This window comes from Mandrillus leucophaeus, unplaced genomic scaffold (assembly GCF_000951045.1).
Source record: "Mandrillus leucophaeus isolate KB7577 unplaced genomic scaffold, Mleu.le_1.0 Scaffold264, whole genome shotgun sequence".
NCBI lineage: Eukaryota > Metazoa > Chordata > Mammalia > Primates > Cercopithecidae > Mandrillus > Mandrillus leucophaeus.
The window spans coordinates 1,757,790-1,782,720 of NW_012102743.1; the positions used below are offsets into that span (position 1 = coordinate 1,757,790).

The window sequence follows — 24,931 nt, forward strand, 5'->3', positions numbered from 1 at the left end:
CACCACGCACACACATAAAATAATCTGTCCCAATGGAAATCAGAGAAAACATTTAAAAGTTTTCTGGAAAAAAGTGAAAAAAAGCAATATAAGTGAACACTGGCAAAAGTGGGCTTGAAAAACAAAACAAGTGAGAAGATGCTCCCAGAGGGAAGGCTCTCACCAGTACATCAGATTTGACTATTACGTACCTTTCCATGCTGCCCGGCTCTTTCATAACAAATGACAACATCTTCCCACATTTCTAGCTTTTCAAATATCTGAAGGGCTGAACTGGTACATCCCAACTCAAAGAGCAAACTTGCAAGTTGGCGCTAGAAAAATCAAGTTGAAATAATTAATACTTCTTGGTGTAAAGAGAGATTCCTGTTTCACTTCCAAGTATACCTAATCTGCCTTTTTAGGGGTCTGCTTATTGTAATAAATGTATAATTTCTAGAATCTCTACTACTTAGAAGTTTGTAATAATTCAATACATACCTTTACTTTAGAAAACAAGCCTCTTTATAGGGTATAAGGAATTAAAGAACAATGTAGAAACTGTTGAAAATACTAAATATATCCAATTTTTTTCTAAGAACTTAAAAAGCAAAAATCAGTATTTCTTTTTTACCTAGACAGTCTGTATACAACAATCTCAATTGATGAGGCTGAGATCCAATAAGTTAATTTTTAAAACTCTGAGCAGTCAATAGAGATGACATAAAATCTATGCATTAGCCCTGCTGAATTTTATTCAGAAGGGCATCATATCTAGCTCTTTCTCACTCAAAGCTACTTAGATTTATTTCAAGCACATTCTAACAAACTTAGCTTCCTAATTTCTCAGTCCCTGGCAGACTAAAAAGAGAGCAAACAGAGTTAAGGTCAGTGAAGGTTAAACATATTTAAAAATAAATATATTATGGTTTGTAAGTGTTAACACCTGCACAAATGGTAAAAAAAAAATTTAAAGGTTTAAAAAAGTAGGTAAGGTTAGAATAAGGTATAGTTTCATATTAGAGAGAGCTGTGCTGCTCTCTCGTAAGTATACTTTTACTACTCTGAAAATTCAATACATATTTAAGAGTTAAGCCCAGAAAATCCGGGACTGACAATATCAGAAAGTAAATGAAATATACCTAAAAATTATAAGCTACAGATTATCAAAGTAAATAATGAGAATGGTCCAATACATCAGTAACCCATGAAATACAGGAGAATTTGGCTATTTTAGAGAATATAATTGGACATTTTCAAAAACTGCCCATAGCATGTGAGAGCTGGAATAAATCTTAGTGCTTATGCAGTGAGTAGTACATCTTCATTTAACAGATCAAGAAAGTTGATGACATCCAAGATGATATGGCTAGCTAGTAGCAAAGTAGAGACTAATTCTCTTTTTATAATAAACTGTTCTGTTATTTCTCAATCTTTAAAATAATATACAAAGATATCATTAGCCCCATGATGCCAGAAAAAGTAATTAACTTACTAATGAAAAAGGATCCTTATCTAACTGCCTGAAGATCCTGAAATCCACAGCTTGCTAAGCAGATAAGCATTTGGCCTAAATTCAGTTTGAACAGTATTTAAGTTTCCTAATGTTTCTGTTCAGAAAAAGATAAAAAGCAACATCCACAATAGATACATTTTGTCATAACAGCTCATTCTGAAATGTTTATCCACCAAACCACATAATACAAAGCACCTAACAAATTTCACAGATCAGAGTCAAAAACACACTAAAAAATTCCAGCTGTTAACACATTCTTAATGAAGAAGCTATTCCTTTTGAGATATCATAAAGCTTTTTTACTTGTCTATGTTTTATTGAGGTTCCTTCAATATGTAAACTGAACTCCAACACATAATAAACCTCCGAGTTCACCCTGTGTTTAAGAATATAACCTACTCTAAGAAGTCTTACAATAGGGATTTTGAACAATTGGATGGTGGGTTGGCATTTATGTTTCTAACTCACTACCTATGTGTATGATCCATGATAGAGAGGACAGAAAACTGATTAAAATGGCAATAGTAGATAAATCATCTGTAATCCCCTGGCTGGCTCCATCTGACTCCACTTAACCTCTCTGCGACTTAGCTTCCTCACGTGTAAAACAGATATTTTTAAAAATTGTTGCAATAAAATAAGAGAACATGTGTGGAATACAGAATAAAATGTATACATCATACTAAGTATGCAGTAAAAGTTGGTTGTTATTAGCTGATATAATTACAATCCAATGAAAAGCTAAGGAAAAGAGGTAAAGTAGACTAAATGTGAGGAAATTAGAAACCTAGTTCACGTACACTTGTGTGATCAACACTGGAAAGCTAATTTTACTGAGCCTCAATTTCTTCTCTGTAACATTAAGAAACTGGACCAGGTGTCTAAGTTATTTTCGGTGCTAAAATTTTACAAAATAGGGAGTTACACCTATAATACAGGAGAACCATGTAGACAAGGGGCCAGAATCCCCACCTCAGCATGTGGATTAGGAGCTACAGTAGGTATTCTCATACCCTCAGGAAGAAGAGAGTAGTCATGTGTATCTCACAACATAAAGTATACCAAATAAATGCTTTCTTTTGCTTTTTGTAAGCAACTTGGTTAAAAGGTTCCTCCTTTGGTAGAAAGTCCTTAAAATAATTTTAGTATAAGAAATTATTTCAAAGTCAGGTATGGTAGTGCACATCTGTAGTCTCAGCTGCTCAGGAGGCTGAGGCAGGAGTGATTGCTTCAGCCCAGGGGTTCAAGGCTGTAATGCACAATGATCACGCCTGTGAATTGCCACTGCACTCCAACCTGGACAATAAAGCAAGCCCTCATCCCTTAAAAAAAAGTTACTTTGAAAATGTATGCACTTATGATTCTCCTATAATTTAATTTCTAGGATTCTATTTCATACAGTTTTAAATTCTTTTAAAAATGTTTTATGAGTCTAATATCACTTTAATCAAAATAGCAATTTGAAGTAGTTAGCAATTCCCAGGTAGATACATTTATTATATCAGCAAAATATTTGAAAATTCAAACATAAATTGAAATCATCAATTTATAATGCATTTACCTTTCTAATGCCAAGTATTTTCCATACGCAATGACAAACAACAAAACTACCTGAATGGCCCAGTGAGGTGGTACTTGACAGCAATAGAAAATCTTTAGGCGTTCCAATACAGATGTAGTTTTATCTTCAAATTGGTCTGCAAGAGCCTTAAAGAACATATATCACAATCAGAATCTATACGTATAACTTGTAATATAAATAAGTCCTTACTGTAATAGTTATACAAATGCACATATAAACAATAAAGAACTTAAGTCATTTTGATAAGGTGATAGGATGTGTGAATTTTTTCTTGAACATTTCTTTAAATGTTCAAAAAACTTCAAACCTAATCTACATTTACATAAACATGTACAATAAAAACTTACCAGAAAAAGTTTTCATTTCCTATAATAGTTCTTTCAAAGAACTAGCCTTATTGATAAGCCTTTTTACTTCTTCTATGAAGAACTGTTCTTTAGCATATCTATTTCACAACATAATGCCACTTTGACAATGGCACTTTATAATATAAATCAGAGAAAAATTATGTGAAGAATTCTCTTTAGGATTATTTGCTCAGGAATAAAATTAAAGGAAAAAGTAGCCTATTTGATAACAGAGAGCAAATCCTCTCCCTCTTCAGCAACAGAGCAATACAGCTGGACACTCACTCAGGTGAGACCATCTGTATAGTGCAGTGGGCAGCTGCAACCCACATACATGAAAGAATCTCTCTGATGTACTGAAGCTACATCAAGAAGCAAACCAACAAGACCAAAATAGCTGACTCTGAGACGAGGTACCAGGGCCAACTGCAAAGTCAAAGGCTAGCGCTATCCAGTGGTCAAGTGATCCGTCATAGAAGAGATCAGAACCAAAGTGAAGGAAGACACATTGTGAGATTGCTAGAGAAACATGTGGACAGCAGCCCCATTATCATGATCATTTTCTCTTGCCTCTTCATTTGCCATTCAGTTTACATTAAGTGTTCATATTTTTCTGATATTATACACTTACACCTTCTCTCAACTGAGAATTATCAAGATCTTTTTTCTACAATGCAGTACTAAAATTTTATCTTTTTTGCCAGTTGACTAGTTTTCACAGACCTCTCTTATGAGGATTAGATGGTAGTAAGAAGTCAATGTTAATTTTCTGATTTTATTACACATACTGGGTTATGTAGGAGAATGTCCTTGTCACATTTGAGGACAATGAAGCACCATGTTGGCAACTTACTCTCCAAAACTTCGGGATGCATAAGACAGTTGCACTGTTCTTGCAACTTTTTGGTAATTTGGAAACTGTTTAAAATTTTCACAAAATTAATTTTTTAAATGGAAAATTTCAAAAAATAGTAAAAAAGGTAGCAAGTCCAAGCCTCCGAAGAAAAAAAAGGACAGGAATCTACCATGTCCTGGTAAAAATCTAAGACAGGGAGACCAGTTTCTGAGCAGGGAGGTTTCTCCTAAATTGAGAGTTCTCTATTTTACACTGGGTGGGAGATACATTTATCAGCCTAAGAATATCTTGTAGTATGAGCTCAAGTGTGAAAAAGCATACATTACACAAAACTTCATTGACAATCCAAGATGTTATTCAGTCAAGTCAGTCAGAGCAAACTGAGACATAACCAGACTCCTAGACCATCTTGGTCAAAATATGTTTAAAGCTTTTTGGCCTTACTTCACAGAAACTTAATAGCAAAAAGATTGCATGCTGCTGCTCAAAGCTGTTTAGTTGTGGGAGGGAGGGTAGAGAAGAATAACTTCTGGCTGTATACATATGGTTACAATACATAAATAAAGAGATCACTGAGTTACTTCATAAAAGGGGAACAAATTACTTCATAGAGAAGGAACACATTTTTATCAATACAGTTTTTTTTTGGAAAGAAAAAATAACTAATGCTCTCTATTAATAATAAAAACAAAAGCGACATTGTATAATTTACTGTTACTAACACCTAACAACATGCAAAAAATTTACTTTCAAAAAACTCATGTTGTTGGCTGTAGTTACTGCAACTAGCTAAAGCATAAGAGGCACTCAGTAAATATTTCCTCATTTACTAATAAACACATTTATTATGTATTTCAGATACTCTCAGATACTTTTGGATGATCTCAGAGTATCTAAGTGTCTCTTATAACTCTCGGATACTCTCCAAAATGGCAAAGCCCACTGAAGACAGTGCAGAGAACCAACACTCATTTGACCTGGATACCATGAATAAGCCCCCATACAAAAACCTGATTAAGCTATATGCATGATAAAGATCAAAAACAGAATTCTAGGTTGGGTGCCATCCCAAGCACTTTGGGAGGCCAAAGTAGGAGGATCACTTGAGCCCTGGAGTTCAAGACCAGTCTGGGCAACAATGGTAAGACCACATCTCCACAAAAAATCTTTTAAAAATAGCCAGGGTTGGTGGCATGGACCCATGGGTCCAGCTACTTAGGAGGCTGATGCAGGAGAATCACTTGAGCCCAGGGAGGTCATGGCTGCAGTGAGCTATGTTTGTGCCACTGCACTCCTGCCTGGGTGACAGAGCAAAGCCCTGTCTCAGAAGGAAAAAAAGGGGCCAGGCGCAGTGGCTCACGCCTGTAATCCCAGCACTTTGGGAGATCAGGAATTCGAGACCAGCCTAGCCAACATAGTGAAACCCCGTGTTTACTAAAAATACAAAAATTAGCTGAGCATGGTGGTGCATGCCTGTAATCGCAGCTGAGGCTGAGGCATGAGAATGACTTGAGCCCAGGAGGCGGAGGTTGCAATGAGCCATGATTGCACCAATGCACTGCAACCTAGGCAACAGAGTGAGACCCTATCTCAAAAAACAAACAAACAAAAATGCAAAAAAACCCACAAATACACACAAAATGGAACTCTAGGCTATTTTCACTCCTGCACAGAAAATATTTCTTCCTACCTTAGGCATGACAACCATCTACATAAAATTTAACTATCAATGAAAACTAAGAACATTAAATTAATATACAAAAGTTAAGGCTTGGCCAGGCGCGATGGCTCACCCCTGTAATCCCAGCACTTCGGGAGGCCGAGGTGGATGGATCACTTAAGGTGAGGAGCTCTAGACCAACCTGGCCAACATGGTGAAACCCCATCTCTACTAAAAATGATCAGCCGGGTGTGGTGGTGCAGGCCTGTAATCCCAGCTACTTGGGAGGCTGAGGCAGGAGAATTTCTTGAACCCGGGAGGCAGAGGCTACAGTGAGTCAAGATCACGCCACTGCACTCCAGCCTGGGCGACACAGTGAGACTCCGTCTCAAGGAAAAAAAAAAAAAAAAAGTAAGAAGTCTTGATAGGTGTACTGTTTATTTGCCTATTTCCTCTACTGGATCCAAAGTACTCTTTTTTTATTTGCTAATTTGCTAAAAAGACAGGGACATTGTTATAGTGCATCTCTAGGTTTTTCAGAGCAGGATTATTTCTAGCAACTCAATCTGAAATAACTCCATCATATCAACCAAACTGGAGTCCTTTACAGGCACAGTAAATGGAAAAATATCAGTGATGGCAAGTGAAGCCACTTGGGTTATGTCTTTGTTCTATCCCCAGCAAGCAAGTAGTTTAACTACAATGGCACTTATCTATGAGATGACTTTTTTAAACAATACTTGTATTTCCAACGGTCTAGGAGTATAGCTTTATCAAAAGAGTATTTTCTTTTACTTCAAGCATTTCAGAAGATCTGTTGATTAATTTTAAGCTGAACACAAGTATTAGGTACATTCATGAGAAGCAAACCATGTGCCCAAATAGTCTGGAAGAAGACAATGGAAGAACGTCAGGTACTGTGAGAATGGGACTGAATGCAAGTGAAGCCTCACTACTACTGAGGTATTTATGTGCATGAATTTGAACATAAACAATGTGCTCCATGAGAAAGAAGTACCTCGCAAATTTTCACACACGCCCAGAAATTTAGGTAAATGGTCTCTAAAGCAGTGTGTCCTACCCTTTCACTTACCCATGTTCTCTTTCCGGTTCCTGTCTCTTATACACATCTAGATGTGTATAAGAGACAGCTCTAAAGCAGTGTGTCCTACCCTTTCACTTACCCATGTTCTCTTTCCGGTTTCTAAATTTCACTAATTTTACACCTGAAAATCATAGGACTTAGTCATAAGTAAAAAGCGGTATGAGGAGGTGGTCTTTAAGGAAAGATGATAATGTCAAAAATGGAGAGAGAGGGAGAAGCAAATATGCCCTAAACCAATCATTAAGGGCAGTTTGAAGCAAGACAGAGTCTAGGTGGATGACTGAAGAGCTGTGAATAAACGGAAAAGGTAACAAGCAGAGAGTGAGGAGCCCCCTGGGGCGCGGTCCAGAGTAGGGGTTGGATATACCAGAGGTGACTTCATGTTGCATGGACTACTGTGACATGAGACTGTTTTCAAGTTTTAAGACTCCTTTTTAATGCCATTTACTCCCTAACTCCACCTAAAGGCATTTATACTTTCGGTGTCCTTTGAGAATATGTGATTGTGCATAAAGACCCCCTAACCCCACGCAATAACAATTCCCAAATCTTCCAGGAGCCACAGTATCACAGGTCAAGGGATATCTCTAAGGAATGGGGAATAAAATCCAAGAAAGCAATGATGTACCTCTCCTTTCAATGCTCTGTTTTCAACAGAGAAGGAATTTCCCAGAAAAACTACAGAAGATCAAAATTACATTTTAAAATTAGCACATGGAGAATGATGGAGTATAAAGGGACAATTTTGAATAACGTCTGGTATGATTTAGACTTATTTATGTGTTCTCATCTAAAAGTATGGCACACGTCTTCAAAAGAGTAGAGATAGTCCCAAAGGACCTACGCTTTTCCTGAAAGCTATTCATTCTCACAAGCATGACATCTACGTGTTCATCGGCTTTCTGAAGAGCCAGGTAGAAATTAGCTGATAATCTAAAAGTTGTGACTGATCATATGCCAAATCACTTTATATTGGCTTTGCTGTGCAATCTTTGTGTGTGTGTGTGTGTATAGGAAGATGGACTTTATTATAAAAATATGTACATAATCCAACAGGTGAGCTGAACAGCTTTCTCTAACAGGAGTCTGCAGTCAATTCAGCTGTGATTTACAAACAGACTAGTCAAGCTCATTGCCATCTCAAACCTCCAAGCCCAAGAAAATCGCCAATGAGAACAGGGAGAATAACAATTAAAACTGCTAACACACCTAGTAAGTATCAACACTATCATTAAACTTATTGTGAACCCAGCCTTTCCTCATACATAGAACACTGTTGCTCTGAGAGATAAAAATGACTTGCCCGAAGTCATAAGGCCATGAAATAGGTGAGCCTGTCAGACTCCAAAGACCACAGCTGGCAACTTCATTAAAACCTTCTGTAAAACTACATGATCAGTGTCAGATCTGTGAAAATTGAAAGCAGCTTCTCATTGGAAAAATACTAAAAACTCTATCTAACTATCTTATTTACACATAAATCCAAAAATATGGGAGAGAGGGTGTGGCCTGATCAAGGAGATGCTCAGTTATTGCTTCTACCCCAGAAACGACAGACTTTAGGGTGTGGGTTGGTAGGATCTGGGTCTACTAATAGGAGATGGGAGAACCTAGATCACCTTTTTGTGATTACAGGCTGAAAAGATGAACATTAAGAGGCAGTCCTCCCAGGAGGCCAAGATGGCTATCATGCAGCCGTCCCCTTAATCAGTCACACCTTGGGTCAGCAGTTCAACCCTCTGTTTCCAAGACCCCTTTAAAATCATACAAATTATTGAGGGACTCGAAGCTTTTCTTTCTGTGAGTTATAATCTATCAATATTTATCATATTAGAAATAAAAACAGGAAAATTTAGATGTTCATTAATTCATTTAAAAAGAAAATAAATCTATGACATTAACAAAAATAGCATGCTTTTATGAAAAATAACTACCTTTTCCAAAACAAAACAAAACAAAAGTCTTGAAAAGAGTGGCACTGTCTTGACGATTTTGCAAATCTCTTTAATGTATGGCATAATAGATAATAGCTGGATTCTCAGATCTGCTTCTGCAGTCAATCTGTTGCAATATAATATTTTGCTTGAAGTTTATGGAGAAAATCTGTCCTCATACAGATAGGTAATTGAAAAGGGGAAGAGTATGTTAGTAGCTTTTTCAGCTAATTGTGGATATTATTATTTGATACTACACCAAAATTCAACTGATGCTGGTTTCTTAAAGGTTATTTGTAATGTGGAATTTGAAATCCTATCAATGAACCTTTCTTTGTTACATTAAATACTCTGTTATACCAAAATCCACTGGTCTGAAAACAAACAAAAAAGGACTCACTGGTCAATCTTGATGCTGAACACTAATTATGTAACATCATGCACTGGTTTTTTTGAAAATGAGCTGACCTTCCCAATGTTGACATATTTTGTAAAAATTTTTAAAACTACATGCATTAATATCACCATCAATCTCATCAGAAAAATCTTGTCTCAATATTTGAAATATTGGGAAGGTATGAAGTTCACAGTTGCAGATAGAGGTTTTCCAAAACTCTCATTTTTTTCTTGGAAGTTCAAAATTTCATCATTGGTAACTGATATGGTTTGGCTGTGTTCCCACCCAAATCTCATCTTGAATTCCCATATGTTGTAGGAGGCACCTTGTGGGAGGTCACTGAATCGTGGGGGCAAGTCCTTCCTGTGCTGTTCTCATGACAGTGAATAAATCTCATGAGATCTGATGGTTTTATAAAGTGGAGTTTCCCCACGCAAGCTCTCTTTCTTTGCCTGCTGCCATCCATGTAAGATGTGACTTGCTGCTCCTTGCCTTCCACCACGATTGTGAGGCCTCCCCAGCCATGTGAAACTGTAAGTCCATTAAACCCCGTTTTCCTATGTAAATTACCCAGTCTTGGGCATGTCTTTATCAGCAGCATGAAAACAGACTAATAGAGTAAATTGGTACCAGTAGAGTGGGGCGCTGCTGGAAAGATACCCAAAAATGTGGAAGCAACTTTGGAACTGGGCAATAGGCAGAGGTTGGAACAGTTTGGAGGACTTAGAAGAAGACAGGAAAATGTGGGAAAGTTTGGAACTCCCTACAGACTTGTTGAATGACTTTGACCAAAATGCTGATAATGATATGGACAATGAAATCCAGGCTGAGGTGGTCTCAGATGGAGATGAGGAACTTGTTGGGAACTAGAGCAAAGGTGACTCTTGTTAGGTTTTAGCACAGAGACTGAAGGCGTTTTGCCCCTGCCCTAGAGATGTGTGGAACCTTGAACTTGAGAGAGATGATTTAGGGTATCTGGTGGAAGAAACTTCTAAGTAGCAAGGCATTCAAGAGGTGACTTGGATGCTGTTAAAGGCATTCAGTTTTATAAGGGAAGCAGAGCATAGAAGTTCAGAAAATTTGCAGCCTGACAATGCGATAGAAAAGAAAATCCCATTTTCTGAGGAGAAATTCAAGCCAGGTGCAGACACTGGCATAAGTAACCAGGAGCTGAATGTTAATCCCCAAGACTATGGGGAAAATGTCTCCAGGGAATCAGGGGTGTTCGCAGCAGCCACTCCCATAACAGGTCCAGAGGCCTGGGAGGAAAAAGTGGTTTTGTGGGCTGGGCCCAGGGTCCCTGTTCTGTGTGCAGCCTAGGGACTTGCTGCCCTATGTCCCAGCCATTCCAGCTGTGGCTGAAAGAGGCCAATGTAGAGCCTGAGCCATGGCTTCAGAGGGTGCAAGCCTCAAGCCTTGGCAGCTTCTATTAGTGTTGAGCCTGCCAGTGCACAGAAGTCAAGAACTTGGGTTTCAGAACCTCCACCTAGATTTCAGAAGATGCGTGGAAATGCCTGTGTCAGGGAGAAGTTTGCTGCAGGGGCAGGCTGTCATGAAGAACCTCAGCTAGGGCAGTGTGGAAGGGAAATGTAGGGTCAGAGCCACCACACAGAGTCCCTACTGAGGCACTGCCTAGTGGAGCTGTGAGAAAAGGGCCACCATCCTCCAGACCCCAGAATGGTAGATCCACTGACAACTTGCACCGTGTGCTTGGAAAAGCTGTAGACTCTCAATGCCAGCCCATGAAAGCAGCCAGGAGGGAAGCTGTACCCTACAAAGTCACAGGAGCAGAGCTGTCCAAGACCATGAGAACCCACCTCTTCCATTAGTATGAACTGGATGTGTGACATGGAGTCAAAGGAGATCATTTTGGAGCTTTCAGATTTGACTGCCCTGCTGGATTTCAGACTTGCATGGGGCCCACAGCCCCTTTATTTTGGCCGATTTCTCCCATTTGGAATGGCTGTATTTACCCAATGCCTGTATCCCATTGTATCTAGGATGTAACTAACTTGCTTTTGATTTTAAGGCTCATAGGCAGAAGGGCCTATGTGTTCTTAGGCCTTGTGTTGGATGAGACTTTGGAATGTGGACTTTTGAGTTAATGCTGAAATGAGTTAAGACTTTGGGGGACTGTTGGGAAGGCATGATTGATTTTGAAATGTGAGGACATGAGATTTGAAGGGGCCAGAGGTGAAATAATATGATTTGTCTGTGTCCCCACTCAAATGTCATCTTGAATTCCCACAGGTTGTGGGAGGGACCCAGTGGGAGGTAACTGAATCATGGGGGCAACTCTTTCCTGTGCTGTTCTCATGATAGTGAATAAGTTTCACAAGATCCGATGGTTTTATAAAGAGTAGTTTCCCTGTATAAGCTCTCTCTTTGTCTGCTGCCATCCACGTAAGATGTGACTTGCTTCTCCTTGCCTTCCACCCAGACTGTGAGGCCTCCTTGGCCACATGGAACTCTAAGTCCATTAAACCCCTTTTCCCATATAAATTACCCAGTCTTGGCTATGTCTTTATCAGCAGCATGAAAACAGACTAATACAGTAATAAATATTGTCAATTATTTTCCTTGAAGTGATGCACTTACTTCATTTACTTTTTGGGGAATTTCCACCAAATACCCAAGTCTGAATAACCAGTTCATCTGTCAATAGTCCTTTCAAGCAAAAATAATGTTGCATGGGAAAAAGTTTCTTCCTGAGACAACCATTGTACTTTAGCAAGTGGCACAAGTTTTTTGTAAGCACTTTCCATTTTATCACATAGAATTTTAAAAAGGCATGTTCTTGAGGGTAAAGATGACAAAATAATACTGCTTCATCAAAAACATTTGTAAACACAACCGTCTTTTAAAAAATTTTTTAAAAAACTGTGGTGGTGAAGCATTCAGTGACTACTAACACAGTCTAGTGTCCCTAGTCCGGTACCCCTACCTTGATTTTGACAAAGGGGCCAGGAGTTTGACTCCCCCGCCCTCCCACTGCTTCTGGACCAATATGCAAATATCAACACAGTGAAAAAGCAAACAATATCTCAGCACCCTTATTATGAAGATGGTTTTGACCTATGGACACTCTGAAATGGCCTAAGGACCCCCAGGGATCCACAAGCCATATTTGATAACTTCTGCCTTAGGATTAGTAAAAGTACAAGCTCTTCTGCCTTCCCTACAGCCCATCTACCTCCAATTTTCTCCCAAAACTTCTCCAAGGGACTCTGCTTGGTGTCTTAAGACATTAGTGTCTTCATGAAAGCACAAGTCGACCTGTTTACAATCTGCAAATTTTATAAGGGCAAAGAATAACAAATATTTATTTATTATTAAAACCTGAGTGAATGTTTTTAAACTCTTAGTATTATCCTTTCTAAAAAAAAAAGTTTATGTATGCCAGCTGGTGGCAATCATAACAGTTTGGGAGGCCAAGGCAGAAGGATCACTTGAGGCCAGGAGGTTGAGCCTGCAGTGAGCTATGATTATGCTACTGCACTCCAGCCTGAATGATAGAGCAAGACAAAGAAAGAAGAAAAGAAAAGGAAAGGAAAGGAAGGGGAGGGGAGGGGAGGGGAGGGGAGGGGAGGGAGAGAGGAGCTGAGTCTAATAATAATTAGCTACTACTTTCCTGAGTAAGTGTCAGTCAAATGCAAGGCATCTGTTCTAAGTGAGCTCAATTTCAACTGGTCCCAGATAGTTGGCCCTCAATAACACCTTAAAGGTTCCTGCTGGCATTCATCCATTAAATCACAGCACTGTACCCCAGAGCTTGGTGCATACCCATTTGGCCTCTGTTCTACGTGTACTTGGGGAGAGAGAAAAACATCTGGAGATGCTAAAGAATGACAGGCTACCTCTACTTAAAGCAGCCTTTCCCAAACATGCCCATAATCATCACCAACACGCTGACCCTGAATCTCTGGGGGCTAGGCTGAAGATCTATATTTTAACCACCCCCCGCCATTCAGCAAATTAGGAAAATGCTGTGTCAGGATGTTAAGATGTACGCAGAGTGTTATCACAGGGAAAACTAAAGCATGAATTCAATCATCATAATCTGACCTTGTCCAAAGAACTTAAGTTCGTTCCTCCTTGGGAATCTGACTAAAGTCATTATTTAGTGTCTTTGAAAGTGTGCTTTATGCGAGTATATTTTACTTCATCCCATTAATACATTCCTTTATTATTACCCACTTTTCACTTTTCTGTAACTTTCTAGGGCTTTTTTTTAGTATCACTAGTAAAGGTTACTTTATATCGTGTGTTACTTGTCCCACTCTTATCCCACTTACCTATAAGCTAGTCGTTGCATATTTTTTACCCCTCTATTCTCAGGAAGCTCATATCCTGGATTCAGGGTCCCTTCGGGCAGCTCCCTTTCTTGGACTTATCAGAAGCCAATTTCATTCATCCATTTACATGTTCTTTTCCCACACAGGACCACATCCTGAGATTCTGTGCCCTCCATTTCTTCCCTCCCCTTCCAGCTTAATTATAGGCCTTAAGAGTTCTGCAACCTAAACCTTTCTCACAAAAGTCTCGATTAACTTCTTCCTGCCTGTGCTCATTCCACTCCTTTCCTCCAGATGATGCCAGTCTTCTACTGATATCACGTTTCCTTTGTAAGCCAGTTCTCATAGCTTCCTTAGAAAGTAGGGCATAGTGGATAAAAGCATGGACTTCTAAATCAGGTGGACCTGGGTTGAACTCTAGCTCAGCTATGAGACCTTGGGTAAGTAATTTAAACTTTCTGTCCCTCAGTTTCTTCATCAGTAAAAATGTAGATAATGCCTCCACCCTAGGATTAGTTACCATCTGGCATATGAGTGTTCAGTAAGTGGAAGTAACAATACACAGTTAATTAAATGGTACTACACAGCTCTGTATAAACAGTAGCAACTATAATTATTCCAACAAATAAAACCAGAGCTACAATCACATGAGCAACTCCTAATATACTTTTCAAAACTTTCAAATGCACATAGTTATTAATGCAGATGAAATACAGAGCCAGAATGAAAGACACATGTTCATATCTCAGATATTTGAAAATCTTGACAGCATGACCCAGCACACTATACAAGAGGCACTGTAATTATCTCAATGTTGTTCAGGTTTCCCAGGTAGTAATGACTGCTTTTAATCAGTTATGAAGGAATGGCAGTTTTCTTATTCTTGTACCTAAACTTCCCCTCCTATAAATTGAAGATGATAATAAGAGTCGACGTTTATTGAAGATTGACTATGTACCAAGCACTATTCCAGGCATTTCATAAGTATCACCATTGGTATGAGGTTGGCTTGACAGCCATCCCCACCCTAAGGAAAGTGAAGCCAGGCACAGTGACTTATACCCAGAATCCCAGTACTTTGGGAAGCTGAGGTGGGAGGATCACTGGAGGCAGGAGTTCAAGACCAACCCGGGCAATATAATAACATCTCAACTCTATAAAAAAATGAAAAAGTTAGCCAGGCATGGTTGTGTGTGCCTATAGTCCCAGCTACTTGGGAGGCAAAGACAGGAGGATGGCCTGAGCCTTGGAGCTTATGGCTAGAGTGAGTTATAATCACTCCACTGTACTCCAGCCTGGGTGACACAGCAAGACCCTGAAAAAAAAAAGAAAGAAAAGAAAAGAAGGAAGGAGAAAGAAAAGAAAGAAAGAAAGAAAGAAAAGAAAGAAAGAAAGAAAGAAAGAAAGAAAGAAAGAAAGAAAGAAAGGGAAAGAGAGAGAGGGAAGGAAGGAAGGAAGGAAGGAAGGAAGGAAGGAAGGAAGGAAGGAAGGAAGGAAGGAAGGAAGGAAGGAAGGAAAGGAAAGGAAAGAAAAAGGAGAGAAGAAGGAAGGAAGGAAGGAAGGAAGGAAGGAAAGAAGGAAGGAAGGAAGGAAAAGAAAAGAGAGAAAGAAAAGTGAAGCCCACATGAAGTGAGGAAGTTTAACAATCTTGGCCATAGCAGTTTGTGATCTCTCTTCCTCTTGGATTGTGAAGTCTAAGGATAATGAAATCTGGTGCTATTGTGACAACAACCTTCCTGATACTGAAGAAGGTGGAGAAAAGCAAAGATATGAGAATGAGGATGGGAAAAGAGAGAAAAAGAAAGGCCTGATGATCTCTTTGAATCCCTGAATCCAGCTATCTCCGAGACTGGGATATCCCTAGAACTCTCAGTTATAATAGCCAATTTATTTCCTTTCCTATGGCCAGTTTGAATTGGGTTTCTGTCCCTTACAACTAAATGACTCCTCATTGAGACCTGTTCTTAAAAATTCTTAAATATTACTGAGACAGAAGGTCAAGAGTCATGAAAAGCTCTAAACTTCTATTTGTCCATTATAAGCACCTTACATTTAGGGGGATTTAAAATAAGCATGAAAATCAAATGTAATTTTTCAAATTTTGAAGCCATACCCACTCATTAGGCAAACCAAATACAGCCACAGTCAGCTTAAATGACTAGATCATGTGCTGCACTCCACTTCCCAGTCCTTCTTTAATGACTCCATAATGGCAGCTAGAGATTCTTTACTCAAACAAATAGTTACACATCAAGGGCAATACCAAGTCTGCCAAGTATAATGCACGTGGACGTACTTCTGTGAAGAAGATATGTAAAAACACAACAGAGCACGTGAATATTCTAAGATGCTAACACATGAGAGAGAAATCTTTAATACAGAATACATGACTAAAGGAAAGCTTTGTCTTCTGGTATGCTAAAAAATACAGAGTGAACATATTTCCCCTAAATTAAGGAGTTAATTTGAACTTTAGGCTCTTATTACTTCTTAGAAGCACATGGGGTAGTGATTTACGCATTAATTCACTATTTTTTAGGAAACCCAATAAGAAAATGGCTTCATCTCTTTTCCCTTCCCTTAAAAAAACACAACCAACCAAACTGAATTACTACCCTATGTTAATCTCAGTGTAATCATAGTGACTATTCTGTTCCTGTTAGCTTTGGCATTGGGGTTTGTTACTACACTAAAAATTTGTACTGGAATGATATCAGAAAGGCTGGTCTCTACAGCTCTCAGATTATTGAAGTGCCAGATGAAAACATAGTCTTTAACTCAGCTAACTCTCAATTAGTCCTGCTAATAAGTAAGTAATTCAAAATTCTAGTTTTCTAGTTAATCGTTTAGCAAACATCCACTGAGTGTTCATTTTGAGAATGTAAAAATAAGTAAAATATAGAAACTGACCCCTCAAGAAGCTCACATTCTAGCTGTTATGAAGGAAAGGTTTCCAAATAGAGCATAATAGAATTAATAAATGCTAAAACACAGCTGTGACAACAGAGTCCAAAAACAAACCATATACAACGAAGGTGCCAATAAGAATGGGGAGAGGCCAGTCAGCGGTAAGGAGAGAAAGTAAGGAGTGTTGGAGCAGTCTACCTGAAAAGTGAAGATCCTGAAGTAACATAATTCACATATTATGTTGCTATTATTGGCTACAGGATACAACTAGACTTCTGAAAGCCTCTTCTCATAAAATTTAGAATGGAGCTAAGACGGGTCAGAAGCCTGGGCCGCTGAGGGAGACTTACTCACATGATCAATATTTGGCTGGGGGATGGGAGGTGGCAGGTGGGCATAAACCATCCTTTCCCCCTGTGAGAATACCAAGGGGAGCTTCTGGTACTGTGCCTCCACAGGGAGGCATCCTCTATCCCTGGATGTCTTCATGGGAAACTCTGGGGTACTGGGAAACCCAGATCTGCATCTGAGATCATGCTGTACTGTCTCCAGCTTAGAGTAACTAAATATTACCTCCTGCAGTTGTGTCTGTTAGCTTCTTTCTTACAATCATAGTCTCACCCCTTTGAGAACCACACACTTACTTAATTATTCTCAAGCTGAGATGATCTTCATAAGCTAGCTCTCTGTCCCAAACTACTGCATTGCTGCCCAATGTTCTTCTTTATGACCACATGCAGAAGGCAATTCTGAAGAGCTGCTTTGACCTGAGATCTTGCTCTGGTCTAGGGGCATAAAAGGAGGCCCTGTGTTAATATATTTGATGCAGAGCTAATATAAGTTTCCCATATAGTTAACCTCAATACCTGTCATCTGGGTTGTTGCATCTCTTTCTGACCCTGCTATTCCATCCTTTAAACATTTTGACCTTTTTTCTTGATGACTAGGTCCCTCTCCCAATCAGTGCAAAGCCTTTTGTATCTTTTGCAGCCTCCCTGAGTGTATCATCTAAGAATATCTCATACATTGTTTGTTTAGTCCACTGCTCTATGCACAGCTTCATCTGTTGGATGTCACTCTGGTGAGGGTGATCCTGCATTCCAGACTATGACTTCCATAGCTCAGAACCACTGGCCAATGCTTCAGACACCACACTGAGAGGAGGTTCTCCTCACTGGGTCTCTATCCTTTGTTTGTGGCTTTTCACTTGGGATCTTGATCCTGCTACCAGCTCCTCTGGATGCCTCCTCTGCCCCCTAGGCTTGGTTAAGCACAGTGCCTTCTTGCACCACTTAGGAGATACTATCTCAGACCTCACATGTCTGTTTAGAAGGAAAGGAATGAAAGAATGAAGCAACAGGAGGTATGAGGCTTATTTAAAAAGAGAAGCATCTTTGTTATAACAGCAAGAGTGCCCAGTTGCCTCAGATTCCCGGTTCAGAGCCTTAGGGGAAGATTTAGAGGGAAGACCCATGCCAACCCTATAAGAGCCTGCTAGTTAGCCACACTCTGGTCACAGTGCAGAGTCTGCAGTCAGCCCTGCACTCAGTGGAAAAGCCTCTAAGACAATGAGACCCACACCGCTACAGAGGAGACTTGCGCTAACTATCAACACAATCAGCTTTGGCAATCATCAGCCATTTAAGAAAAAGCAATACCCATGAAAAAGAAAGGCCAAGAGGAACATATAAGACAGGTCATACCTGAGGATAGATAATTCACAGGAATAATTTTTAAAATTCTAATTAATAATGTGCAAATAAATTTAAATGAGATACTGTATCTGTAAAACACAAAAGACTATTATGAAAAAGGACAATCAGAAAAATGCAGATTTACTGGAAATTAAAAATAATTGTCAAAATAAAAAAATTTATGAATGGACTAAATATTATTAATTGGGCTTATGGTCAAAATTAGTAACACAGGAGAAAAGATGGGAGAAATCTCCTATAACTTCAATCAAAAAGACAAACAGCTTAGAAGAGGCACAGAAGATAGATCTGGGAGGTCTCTACATAGTTCTACTAAAATTCCAAATGCAGAACTGAATTGGATAAAGAAGTTTTTTAAAGAATGAAGAAAAAAGTATAATTAATTAAAGTATAATTAAATTGTTTCATTTATAGAGCCATAATTGCTTCTATTTAAATAACCCAATATATAATCCAGAAAGAGAAATAATAATTATGTAACTAACATTTATTAAGCACTTCCAACCTGAGATGCTGATCTAAATGTTAACTCATACAACGCTCATAAAAACTCCATTTATTCCATTATTTATGTGAGTCATCTGAGGCATAGAGACGTTCAGTAGCTTGTCCAAGGTATAAGCAGGTATATTATATGGTAGCGCTGGGAACAGAAACCAGGCAGTATGACTCCAGAGCCCATGGTCAAATTTAGATACATCCAGAATTCCAAAAATAAAGAGAAAATTCTAAAAAATTTCAAAACAAGAAGAAAAGAAAGAACTTAAAACAAGACAAAAATCAGACTGCCATACTTATTAGCAAACTTGGATGACAGGAGATATTAAGGTGATGACAGGAGATATTAAGGTAATGACTTCATTTAAAGTCCTGAAGAAAAATGATTTTGCAACTAGAATTCTATACACCCAAACTCCTGAATTATGATGGAAAAATACTTTTCACAAAGACGCAAATTTAACTACATTTGTTCTTCATGTGAAAAAGTTACACAATGAGGCAATACAAAAAAACAAAAAAGGAAACAAGAAAGATAATGACTAACAGGAAAGAAGCAGTGGTAGCTGACCATGCAAAGTGCAAAAAAAAAAAAATCAGTGGAGAATCCCCTGGACCTTGATTCTTGTGACAGCTTCCTTCAAGTGGCAAACACTTAGACACAGAGCACTGCATTTCCTTCTCCATGGGTCCAATCGCACCATTTGGTGTATAATCAATAATCAGTACACTCACAGCATCATCATTACGATGCTGTAAGATTGGGTTGAAGTTTTAAAAAATTCAACATATAGGCCAGACACAGTGGCTCACGCCTGTAATCCCAGCACTTTGGGAGGCTGAGGTGGGAGTATCACTTGAGGTCAGAAGTTTGAGATCAGCCTGGGCAATGTAGTAAGACCCTGTCTCAACAAAAATATTGCAAATTAGTTGGGCGTGGGGGCCTGAAACAGGAGGATCACTTGAGCCCAAGAGTTCAAGATTGTAGCGAGCTGTGATCATGCCACTGCACTCCAGCCTGGGTGACAGAGTAAGACTCTGTCTCAAAAAAAAAAAATCTGAGCCAGGTGTAGTGGCTCACACTTGTAATCCCAACACTTTGGGAGGTTAAGGCTGGAGGATTGCTTGAGCCTAAAAGTCTGAGGCCAGCTTGGACAACATGGCAAGACCCTGCCTCTATAAAAAACTTAAAAATTAGCCTGGCATGGTGGCGGGTGTCTATGGTCCTAGCTACTGAGGAGGCTGAGGTGGGGAGGATCACTTGAGTCCAAGAGGTCAAGGCTGCACAGTGACCCATGTTTGCACCACTGCACTCCAGCCTGGAAAACACAGCAAGACCCTGTCTCTGAAAGAAAAAAATATATATATATAGAACAAACATACATGACAAAAATTACCCAACAGAACATAGAGTAACAACTCCAACAATTGAAAAATAACATAAAAATGGAAGAGGAGATGAGAGGTGCGCTGATTTCTTCCTTAGTTATAGTGTGGAATCAACAGATTCTATCCAAAAAGTTGACAAATCAAGAGACAGAAGTATTAAAGAAATGTAAATATTTAAAGTTATAATGGAAACCACTAGAATAACAACTAAAAAAGAAATAGCTAAAAGTGAACTCAGAATTGGGGAAGAATTTATATCTTTCATTTAAAATCCTCCTCAGTGAACTAATTTATTTTATTATATGCAGTACTAAAATTTTTAATATGCAGTTTAAAAATAAAATATTAATTAAAAGACACTTTCAAAAATAGAGGATTAGTTAAATAAGTTGTAGCACTTCTATTTAAAAGAGTGACATATGGCTGCTGGAACGAATGAGCTAGATTCACATTGGCATGCAGAGCTGATCAAGCTGTTATGTTTAGAGGGAAAAGGTATAAAGCAATGAAGACTGGATGATCCCACTTATGTCAAAGTATATTTATGTTTACGCACAGAAAGAGGTTTAGAAGGTACACAAATTGTTGAGACTGGAAGGCAAGCAAGAGGAAAAGGAAGCTGTTGTTTTTTACTTTCCACTTCCATATTGCTTAATTTTTATAATAAGCAGTATCATTTATATAATTAAAACAATTAAGAAGAGTGACATAGTTTAAAAAAACAAAACACACTTCACTACTACTGACCGTGGACTTGGTCCAGGTGTTACATCTAATTCCTGCAGAGTGTGGTAATTCCATCAGTATTAAAAAAAAAACAAACAAACATAAAGGACCTCTTTCTCAAAATTATTCAAACACAAGTACAAGCCTCAGAGTAACAAATCCTGACAGTACATTACTGTGACTAATATTCCTCCAATCAAGGGTTTCATTATGACATACCCTTAATCATTACTAGAAATTAATGAGATAGGTCATGAGGGCCATATAAAGAAAGGACTACCAACTTTAAAGAGAAATGTTTCAGCCCACACAGCAGCAATAATCTCCACAATGGTAACAAACATGGTATTTTGGGTCTTCCTCCCTCCATAATTAACCACGATAAAAATCCCCACTCCTTCAAAGCATGCATGCAACTACACAGTATCAAGAACAGATGTTCTAAAGCTGGAGGAATCACATTAGCACACTTCAAACTGTACCACAAGGCCACAGAAACCAAAACAGCATGGTACTGGTACAAAAACAGACACACAGGCCAACGAAACAGAATAGAGAGCCCAGGAACAAAGATGCACACCTACAACCATCTGATCTTGGAGAAAGTTGACAAAAACAAGCAATGGGGAAAGGACTCCTTATTAAATAAATGGTGCTGGGATAACTGGCTAACCACATGTAGAAGACTGAAACTGGACCCCTTTCTGACCCCATATACAAAAATCAACCCAAGATGGATTAAAGACTTAAATGTAAAACCAAAAACTATAAAATCCCTGGAAGATAACCTAGAAAATACTACTCTCAATGTAGGGACTGGCAAAGATTCCATGACAAAGATGCCAAAAGCAATTTCAACAACAACAAAAATTGACAAACTGAACCAAATTAAACAAAAGAGCTTTTGCACAACAGAACAAACTATCAACAGAGTAAAGAGACAATCTACAGAATGAGAGAAAATATTTGCAAATGCACCCGACAAAGGTCTGATATCCATAATCTATAAATAACTCAAACAAAAAACAAAAAACAACCCCGTTAAAAAGTGGGCAAAGGACATGAACAGTCACTTTTCAAAAGAAGACATATGCACAGCCAACAAGCATATGAAAAAAACACTTAACATCACTAATCATTAGAGAAATACATATCAAAACTACAATGAGATACCATCTCACAACAGTCAGAATGGATATTAAAAAGTCACAAAACAACATGCTAAAGAGGTTGTGGAAAAAAGGGAACGCTTATATACTGTTGGTGGGAATGTAAATTAGTTCAGCCATTGTGGAAAGCAGTTTGGCAATTTCTCAAAGAACTTAAAATAGAACTACCATCAGACTCGGCAATCTCATTACTGTATATATACCCAAAAGATTATCAATCGGTCTACCATAAAGACACATGTGTGTGTATGTTCATTGCAGCACTATTCACAATAGCAAAGGCATGGACTCAACCTAAATTCCCATCAACAGTAGACTAAATAAAGAAAATGGGGTAGGCATGGCCAGGTACAGTGGCTCACGCCTGTAATTCCAGCACTTTGGGAGGCTGAGGCAGGCGGATCACCAGGTCAGGAGATCGAGACCATCCTGGCTAACACGGTGAAACCCTGTCTCTACTAAAAATACAAAAAATTAGCTGGGCATGGTGGCAGGCGCCTGAAGTGCCAGCTACTTGGGAGGCTGAGGCAGGAGAATGGCGTGAACCTGGGAGGTGGAGCTTGCAGTGAGCTGAGATTGCGCCACTGCACTCCAGTTCGGGCGACTGAGCGAGATTCTGTCTCAAAAAAACGGGGTACATATACACCATGGAATACTACAGAACCATAAAAAAGAACAAGATTATGTTCTTTGCTGCAACAAAGATGGAGCCAGAGGCCATTAACTTAAGCAAACTAATGCAGGGACAGAAAACCAAATAGTGCATACTCTCACTTGTAATTGGGAGCTAAACGTTGGGTACACATGGACACAAAGAAGGGAACAACAGACACTGGGGCCTACTCGAGGGTGGAGGGTGGAAGGAGCATAAGAATTGAAAAATTACTTAATGAGTACTATGCTTATTACCTGAGTTTCAAAATAATCTGCACACCAAAACCTGAGACACACAATTTCTCTAACAAACTTGCGCGTGTACCCCTGAGGCTAAGTTAAAAGACATAAAAAAAAAGAACAAATATTCTAAGAAGAAAAAAGTCATTTAAAAATTGTGAAATCTGACTTCATTACCACAGTTAAGAAAGTCAAATTGCAGTATAAACAGACTCCAGGGACAGAAAACTGCAATAATCTCAAATTTCCAATTCAATGCAATGTCCTCCCAGAAATCCAAGGAGGAAGAAAAATTTCCCTGTTGGGCAAACATCTTCAGAGGCACAACTGCTTGGACAGGGACAGACTTTCACGACTTAAATTAACAGGTATAAGAGATAACCAAGTAATTAAATTCATTATCAAGATTATTTCAGTAATAAACATAAAACAATCTAACACTGATCTCCAAAGACTGAACTGAGTTTATCTAACACCAAGTAAAAGGAGTTTGATATGAAAGAAGACAGAGCTTGATATGAAAGAAGACAATGACAAATTTGGTTTGCACAATTTTTTTTCCAAAAATGTTTTGGTTTGGACATACATAAGATGGTCCCTTTGAATGTATGTAGTTTCTATTAATTTGCTTCACATTTGGATTACAAAATGTTTTAGCCCCTTTGTGTTGCTGTAACAGAACATTAGGATTGGGTCACCTACAATGAGCAGAGATTTTACTTCTTATAGTTCTGGAGACGGGGAAGTCTAAGATGGAAGGGCCTGTATCTGGAAAAGACCTCTTGCTACATAATCCCATGGCAGAGGCACAAGAGGGAGAGTGAGAGCAAGAGAGATAGAGGGAAGGAAGCCAAACTCATTCTTTTGTCACGAACCTAACCCCTGAAATACTGGCATTGATCCATTAATGACTTAATCACCTCTTAAAGGTGCCATTTCTCAATACTTTTGCATTGGGGATTAAGTTTCCAACACATCAACTTTGGGAGATGCACATGAACCATAGCATATAAAAGAAAAGGATGTGATCTTATGATAAAATGTTGAATATAAGAATTTAAAGGTGGGTGCGGTGTATCACGCCTGTAATCCCAACACTATGGGAGGCGAAGGAAGGTGAATAGCTTAAGCCCAGGAGTTCAAGACCAGCCTGGGTAATGTGGTGAAACCTTGTCTCTAAAAAAAATACAAAAATTGACAGACATGATGGCGCACACCTGTAGTTGGGAGGCTAAGGCAGGAGAATCAGGTGAGCCCAGGAGGTGGAGGTTGCAGTCCCGAGATCATGCCATTGCACTCCAGCCTGGGTGACAAAGTGAGACTCTCTCTCATTAAAAAAAAAAAAGAATTTAGATCAGGTGGGGACAGAAAGGCTGAATGACGATAGAGAACACTATTTTATACTCCACTGGTAGCAAAGTAGGGTATAAATGATTACTGAAGAATATAATCTTATTTTATTTCAAGCAGCTTCTGAATCATAGCCATTAAAATAGTTTCCATAAACATGATTTTCTTCATTGTCACTAACATCACCACTGCCTTGAACATGCAATACAAAATTGCAGCCTAAAATAATTTCAGAAGACAAGATGTTTTTAATAGATTGTCCTCATTTTGGAGTTCCTCCTTCTTCTGCGGATCTTACAATCATGATTTATTTACCTTTAGGTGTGGTGAAACATTTTCTTTTCAAGTTTGGCATGTCTCACTTAGAGATCTCTTCCAAATCTGCCATTCCTTAGGACTTGCCGTTGAAGCCTTCAGTGTAACTGCCTGCAACCGTGTAAGTCTGTGTAGTCCAGACTGTCACTAACTAGCCAGACAAACTGGGGCAAGGTTACCTGACTTCATCACACCTGCATTTCCTCAATACATAATAGAACAAGATCAAACTTTTCCTTAAGGGGGTCCTTTCTAGCTTATTTTTCCTCAAGTCTTTTTTTTTTTTTTTTTTTTTTT

The 24,931-nt window shown here is 38.8% G+C and overlaps 1 protein-coding gene across 2 annotated transcripts in view; it reads right to left on the reverse strand.

Annotated features, from left to right (window-relative positions):
- The window catches only part of TTC27 (tetratricopeptide repeat domain 27), a 230,546-nt gene that overhangs the window by 99,856 nt on the left and 105,759 nt on the right, over positions 1 to 24,931 (reverse strand). For both annotated transcript variants that reach the window (XM_011984236.1, XM_011984237.1), the window contains exons 11-12: positions 3,107 to 3,202; positions 192 to 314 (exon numbers count right to left, since the gene is read on the reverse strand). In XM_011984236.1, the coding sequence (XP_011839626.1) occupies positions 192 to 314; positions 3,107 to 3,202 (219 nt within the window). The remainder of the gene's footprint in view (positions 1 to 191; positions 315 to 3,106; positions 3,203 to 24,931) is intronic.